General features: G+C 38.9%; 1 protein-coding gene across 1 annotated transcript; it reads left to right on the top strand.

Annotated features, from left to right (window-relative positions):
• The first annotated feature begins 273 nt into the window (after positions 1 to 273).
• On the top strand, positions 274 to 956 carry LOC122468689 (cAMP-regulated phosphoprotein 19-like). Its single transcript, XM_043555506.1, has one exon. The coding sequence runs from the start codon at positions 461 to 463 to the stop codon at positions 743 to 745; it is 285 nt and encodes a 94-aa protein (XP_043411441.1). The 5' UTR covers positions 274 to 460; the 3' UTR covers positions 746 to 956.
• Positions 957 to 7,845: the final 6,889 nt, after the last annotated feature.

Raw genomic sequence — 7,845 nt, 5'->3', positions numbered from 1 at the left:
TCTTTTCCTCTTTGCCACAGAACAGCCAAATGTGATTGCACTGTGTTACATATAAGTGTCAGGATCTTACACTTGATTTATAGTGAAGAAATTCACTGTTCCTAAATATTGTTACAAAAGAGAAGTTTGTGAATTGCATTATTCCACTCTCAGGCCTTAATGTCACCACAGAGCTGACCAAGTCTGATTCATGGTTTTTTTGGTTTTTTGTTTCTTTGTTTTTGTATTGTTACATTTCCTTCCTTTGCTTGGTTTTGACCAAGGGTGTGTGGGGTTTAAATCTCCAAATCCAGTATCTCATGGCTATAACAAGGTATGTATCCCACACTTTAGAGTCCTGGACTTGGAGTCTTTAACCCTGATACTTGATAGAATCCTTCTGATGAAAAGAAGCAGGGGAAGAGGAAGCAGTATGTCCATGGAGGTCCCCAAGGCAGCCTCCATGGAGGAGTAGAAGGCAATGGAAGATAAAGTGACGAGTCCAGAGAAAGCCGAGGAAGCAAAATTAAAACCAAGGTATCGTCATCTGGGACAAAAGCCTGGAGGTTTAGATTTCTTAAGGAAACTATTGCAGAAAGGGCAAAAATACTTTGATGCCAGGGATTACAACCTGGCTAAAACACAACTGAAGAGCAAGCAGCTTCCTACTGCAGCTCTAAGACAAGTCACTGGTGACCGCATTCCCACTCCACAGAAACTTCCTCCACAGAAACCATCCCTTGCTGCCAGCAAGCTGGCTGGCTGATTAAAAGAGCTGAACTGCATGAATCTTCTAATTCTCATTATTTCTCCTTGTTATTTCTCTGCTTTTCATTTCCTTTCATTCACTAAGTCATTTGAGAATGAGAGCTTTGCAGGTAGCAGTAGTGTGTGCTGCTATTGTAAGGAAATATACGCGTGGAGAGTTTTTGATTAGTTTAACAGTGCGCTGATAAAGAGAACGTGTTTGAGCAACATAAAGTAATCTGCTTGAAAATAATTGTGTATATTATCTAACTCCTAGTGTAGGACTGGTTCCAACAAGTAACAAGGAAGTTTTATGATTGTAATGTTTTGGCTTTCTTTAATTCATCTTAATTCAGCTCTGTATGTTACTCTTATTTGAAATAACCACGGGGTGTCTAGGTGGCTCAGTAGGTTAAGCCTCCGACTTCAGCTCAGGTTATGATCTCACAGCTCCTGAGTTCAAGCCCCAAGTCGGGGTCTGTGCTGACAGCTCAGAGCCTGGAGCCTGCTTCGGATTCTGTATCTCCCTCTCTCTCTCTGCCCCTCTCCACCCATTTTTTTTTTTTTCTCTCTGTCTCTCTCAAAAAATAAACATTAGGGGCGCCTGGGTGGCACAGTCGGTTAAGTGTCCGACTTCAGCCAGGTCACGATCTCGCGGTCTGTGAGTTCGAGCCCCGCGTCAGGCTCTGGGCTGATGGCTCAGAGTCTGGAGCCTGTTTCCGATTCTGTGTCTCCCTCTCTCTCTGCCCCTCCCCCGTTCATGCTCTGTCTCTCTCTGTCCCAAAAATAAATAAACGTTGAAAAAAAAAATTAAAAAATAAATAAATAAATAAAATAAACATTAAAAAATAAAATAAATAAAATAACCTCTATTGTATTAATTTCTTTTGCATTTTCCTTTTGGATTTTTTTAAATTTTTTTTAATGTTTATTTATTATTGAGAGACAGAGCGTGAGCAGGGGAGGGGCAGAGAGAGAGGGAGACACAGAGTCTGAAGCAGGTTCCAGGCTCTGAGCTGGCAGCACAGAGCCCCTGGCGGGGCTTGAACTCACAAACTGTGAGATCATGACCTGAGCCAAAGTCAGACACTTAACTGACTGAGCCACCCAGGTGCCCCTCCTTTTGGATTTTGTAAAACAGAAGTTTAAGACCACAAGTTGGAAGAAAGGTCACATTCTTCAAACAAAAATAGATGGGGCTCTGAAAGATTTGTATCTCTGTGCTTGAACTTGAATGTCCTTAAACCTGTTTCAGCTCTAACAATAGAATTTTACTTGGGCAATATTTGCCTGATCTGGTGTAACTTATATGACTCTAGTGCTTAACAGCTGCTGTTCTTATTCAGTTCTATAGTGTTAGAATATCTTTTGTTAAAGAGATGAATAAAACACTCGTGTGCATCGACTGTTGAATTCACTTTTGTGCCATTTTTGTAAATACAATAGTTTTGCGCGCACACACACACACACACAAAGAATCCTTTTGGTGATTCAATTTTTTTTTGTATTTTACTTTATCGTGGAAAGAACAGTTAACATAAGATTTACCCTCCTAACAAATATTTTGTGATTTTTTTTAATGTTTATTTTTGAGACACACACACACACACACACACACACACACACACACAGTGTGTGAGCAGGGGAGGGGCAGAGAGAGAGGGAGATACAGAATCTGAAGCAGGCTCCAGGCTCTGAGTTCTCAGCACAGAGCCTGACACAGGGCTTGAACTCACGAACAGTGAGATCATGGCCTGAGCCAAAGTCAGATGTTTAACCAGCTGAGCCACCTAGTTGCCCCTACCCTCCTAACAACTTTTTAAGCGTTGATATATTATTGTTGACTATAGGTACAGTGTTGTATGGTAGTTCTATAGAACTTACTCATTTTTTTAAATGTTCATTTATTTATTTATTTTGAGAGAGAAAGAGAGAGAGTGTGGATGGAGGAGTGGCAGAAAGAGGAGAGAGAGAATCCCTCTCATAGGGATTGAGCCTGACATAGGGCTTGATCTCACAACCCTGGGATCATGACTCAAGCCAAAATCAAAAGAGTAAGATGCTCAACTGACTGAGCCACCCAGGTGCTTCATCATCTTTGCTTTTAATAAAAGAAGTTAAATTTATAAATACTTAAGATAACTTGGGAAATGTGTAGTAAAAACTAACGAAATCCACAAATTACAGAGGTTTTGCTAAAATGTAAACTGTCGGCAAACTGCCAGCAAACTGCAAAATTTGTCATATCCAATGTATTTAATCTGAGTGGTAATTTTTCTAACAAAACTCAGTTGGAGGACAGCTGATATATCAATGCTCTTGATGGAAATAACAAGTGTGGTATTGTGGCTAAGAAAGGAGAATGCGAGTGGGTGCATGTTTTCATCATACAAATCTTCTGGTTGATCCTCTTTATCTCCATCAGGAAAATATATAGGGAATGGTAGCTTTTTATTTTTTAATCTTTTTAATGTTTATTTATTTTTGAGAGAGAGACACCCACACAGAGTACGAGTGGAGGAGGGGCAGAGAGAGAGGGAGACACAGAATCCAAAGCAGGCTCCAGGCTCTGAGCTGTCAGCACAGAGCCCGACGAGGGGCTCAAACTCGAACTGTGAGATTATGACCTGAGCTGAAGTCGGAGACATAACCAACTGAGCCACCCAGGCACCCCGGAAATGGTAGATTTTTACAGAAATACTTAGATGAAGACAATTTAGAATCTCTGATAGTCACTGAGCTGTTGTTATGTCCTGGTAGAGAGTCATTTACATAGATTATATTGTGTGTTGTGTCCACACTTAGGGTCCATATGCTGTTCATCTATGCTTCCCATTTGTCCAGACTGTTTTAGTTCCAGGCCAGAATGGAAGCGTTCTTGTTTGAAAGAGCTCCAAGTCTCCTGTGGATTTTCATTTAATGATAAGTAGCAGGCTGGTCTTCAAATCCCCATCTTTTCATGGCACCTTGAAGCCTTCACCAATAGTTTTTACTGTGGCATTCACATACTGTCCTGAGTGAAGGTGAGCAGCATGAAGAGGAATGCCTGGCTTAATTACAGCTGATTGCTATGGCTGGAACTTCCAGTACTAGGTTGAATCAAAGTGGTGAGAGTGGACATCCTTGTCTTGGAGGAAAAACTCTCGATTTTCCACCATTGAGTATGATGTTAGCTTTGAGGTTTTCATATATGGTCTTTAGTATGTTGATGTATGCTCCCTCTAGCCCTACTTTGTTGAGAGTTTTTATCATGGGTGGACGTTGTACTTTGCTTTTTTTAACAAGTGGTTTTTCTGCATCTACTGAGATAATTATATGGTTTTTATCCTTCCTCTTGTTAATGTGATGTATCACATTGATTGATTTGCAAGTATTGAACCACCCTTACATCCCTGGAATAAATCCCACTTGATGATGGTGAATGATTTTATTTTAAGTGCTGTTGGATTCAGGGGCAACTGGGTGGCTCAGTTGGTTAAGATAGGGCTCTGCGCTGATAGCACAGAGCCTGCTTGGGATTCTCACTCTCTCTCTCTCTCTGCCCCACCCCCTTCCTCTCCCCTCCCCCACTTTGTGTGCGCACACTCTCTGTCTCAAAATCAATAAATAAACTTAAAGAAAGAAGTACTGTTGGATTCAGTTTGTTAATATTTTGTTGAGGATTTTTGCATCTATGTTCCCGAGAGATATTGGCCTGTAGCTTTCTTTTTTTGTAATGTCTTTTGGTATCAGGGTAATGCTGGTCACATAGAATGAATTTGGAAGCTTTTCTTTGTCTTTTGTTTTTTGCAATAGTTTGAGAAGAGTAGGTATTGACTCTTCTTTAAATGTTCAATAGAATTCACCTGTGAAGCCATCTGGTCCTGGACTTTTGTTTGTTGGGAGCTTTTTTTGGTCTTCTTTGTTGGGAGTTTTTCTTTTGAGAATTTTTTTGGGGTGCCTGGGTGGCTCAGTCAATTAAGTGTCTGACTCTTGATTCTGGCTCAGGTCATGATCTGGCGGTTGGTGAGTTCAAGCCCCATTTCAGGCTCTGCACTAACAGCATGGAGCCTGCTTGGGATTCTCTCTCTCTCTTTCTCTCTCTGCACCACCCCCCCCCCCCCCCGGCCACTGATCATGCTCTCTTTCTCTCTCTCTCAAAGTAAATAAATAAATGAACATTTTTTTTTTTAAAGCCAAAATGGAGAGTCACACACTTAACCGACTGAGCTACCCAGGCACCCCTGCTGGGAGTTTTGATTACTGATTCAATCTCATTGCTAGTAATTAGTCTGTTCAAATTTTCTATTTCTTTCTGATTTTGTTTTGGAAGATTAGATGTTTCTAGGAATTTATTCATTACTTCTAAGTTGTCCAATTCATTGGCATATAATTTTTCATAATAGTCTCATAATCTTTTCTATTTCTGTGCTTTCAGTTGTTATTTTGCCTCTCATTTCTGATTTTATTTGAGTCTTTCTTTGTTATATTACTTAGTCAAAGGGCTTGTCAATTTCATTTTTCATTTCAAAATATCTACTGTTAATTTTGTTGATTTTTTCCCATTTCTTTTTTTTTTATTTATTTCTACTCTAATTTTTGCTGTTTCCAGACTTTTGCTAAATTTGGGCTTAATCTTTTTCTTTTTCCAGCTCTTTGTGGTACAAATTACTTACTTGAGATTTTTCTTCTTTTTTAATATAGGCGTTTATTGCTATCAACTTCCCTCTCAGCACTGCTTTTGCTACATCCCTTAAGTTTTGGTAGGTTGGGTTTTTATTTTTCTTTGTCTTGAGGTATTTTCTAATTTCCTTTTTGACTTATTCTTTGAACCAGTGGTTGCTTGAGAGTTGTTTAACTTCCACATATTTGTGAATTTCCCAATTTTCCTTTTGATGTTGATTTCCAGTTTTATTCTATTGTGATTAGAAAAGATACTTGGTATGGTTTCAGTCTTCTTAATTTGTTAAGACTTGTTTTGTGACCTGACATGTGATCTCACCTGGAGAGAGACCCATGTGCCCTTGAGAAGATTATGTGTTTTTCTGCTGTTGGCTGGAATGTTCAGTAGGTATCTGTTAGGTCCATTTGGTCTATAGTGTTTTTCACTTATAGTGATCTTCTATCTGGATGTTCTGTTCATTATTGAAAATGAGGATTAAAGTCTCCTACTGTGATTGTATTCCTGTCTATTTCTCCCTTCAGATTTGTCAGTTTGCTTGATATATTTGGATGCTTTGATGTTGAGTGCATATATACTTGAAATTGTTTTATCTTCGTGGTATATTGACCCTTTTCTCACTGTATAATGTCCTTCTTTGTCTCCTGTGACGATTTTTAATTTAAATTATATTTTCTCTGATGTCAACATAGCCACTCTAGTTAACAGTTTCCACTTAGCCTGGATTTCTAGCCAAAATACTAGACATGTGTGTGAAGCCATCTTGGATGCCCCAGACCACTCCATCTGCCATATGAATATCAAGTTGTCCTCCATAATGCTTCGTGGAACAGATTTCTCCAGCTGAGTCATGCTTAAATTCATGACCCATACTTTTATTTTGCAGTAGTTTGTTACACAGCACTCGCTAGCCAGAACAGGAACAACTGATCCCTGTTATCCCCATTTTAGCCCAGCTTTTGGGCAGATTAAGTACCATTATGGAGTAATTCATCTTCCTTTACTTCTCTTTTTTCCTTTGGACAGAACTTCAGATATAAAAACATTCTGATCCTTTTGACTAACAGTAAATATACATATATTTTTACCTAGTTGTGATATCTTTATGCTTATTATTTTCTTCTCCTTTATACTTTAATTTTATCTGATATTTTCATTAAGTCAATAGCTACTGGTCTGTTTTAAACAGCAACAGCATATTCCAGATGTCATAGTAGGCTTAACATCCCTTTTTTGTTGGATTTTGAGAGGTCCCTACCCCTGGGGTTGGGGTGTTTCCACACAGACTGCTCATTTCTTGTTAGTATCCATGTCATTATCTTTGTCCTCTTTTCTTGGCTGGGGCAAACAGCTTGCAGTTAGGTGAGGCCTTCTCCCTGAGTTATGGCCAATAAAATGTAAACAAACTGATACGTGCCCTTCCAGCCTGCCCCATAAAAAATACTAGTAATAGAGGAAGGCACAGCCATTCAGTGGAAGGAGCAGAGCTCCCACAACCTGCTGACCTCCACAGGACTGTATGGGGAAGGAGCAATGCACTTCGGTTAATGCTTGGAGATTCTAGGGTGCATCTGTTAGAGCAGCTGGCATTATTTACCTTAACTAATAAGGGTATTTTAAATGCCTCTGTTATCAGCATGTACATTAACCCAGCTGACAGAGTGTGACAGTAATTACTACTGACTCCTTCAAGTAATTACTACATTTTGTTTACTTTCAGTAAGTGAATTTCAGGGGTCCTGCTAGCATTTAGAATTTTGAAAGAAAAATTTTACTGGCTTGTCAAAGCTATATCTCTATAGTATCTATATGCAAAACAAAACAAAAAAAGCCTTAAATTAAAAATTGTGTCTTAAAAATAGGGCTGTTAGAGTTACTGTAGAATAGAGATACTAGTGTGTATTCTCTGAAGTCAGACAGTCAAGTGCTTCTACCATTTGCTAGTTCGTTCATTCATTCATTCATTCATTCATTTATATAATCAATTTGTGCTGGACTTTGGTAACCCAAAGATGAAAGAGACAGATTCATTTCTTTTAGCCATGGTATGTATAATCATGAATTTACCTGGGTGACCATGGGCAAACTCTCTTTAGTTAATCCATTTGTAAAATGAAGGAAATATTACTGTTGTATTCACTGCTAGGATTTTGGTGGCACCTAAATGAGATGAACCACATAACACAGTGCCTGTCATATACTAAGTGCTCAATAAATATCCTTTTTTTTTTTTTTTTTAAAGCTTACTAACCAATCTTGAGTTAGTTAAGCTGAGTAGTTAAGGACAAACATTTCCAAAGAGGGACCCTTAGCTTTAATTCTTCCCCCAAATAAGCAGTACCAGAACATCCCTTGTTGTCATCTTCCTGAGGGCTTTCCTTGAATTAGGGCTACTGAGTCAATAACATTCTCCACAAAAACAATCTTATAATATTCATAGATATCCATCATTTCTTTTA

This window comes from Prionailurus bengalensis, chromosome B3, assembly GCF_016509475.1.
Source record: "Prionailurus bengalensis isolate Pbe53 chromosome B3, Fcat_Pben_1.1_paternal_pri, whole genome shotgun sequence".
Classification (NCBI taxonomy): Eukaryota; Metazoa; Chordata; class Mammalia; order Carnivora; family Felidae; genus Prionailurus; species Prionailurus bengalensis.
Note: the sequence above shows the minus strand (reverse complement) of the source record. Positions and strands in the feature narration are given on the sequence as shown.

Coding starts and splice junctions, on each gene's coding strand:
- LOC122468689 (XM_043555506.1), top strand. CDS start 461: ATGGAAGATAAAGTGACGAGTCCAGAGAAAGCCGAGGAAGCAAAATTA.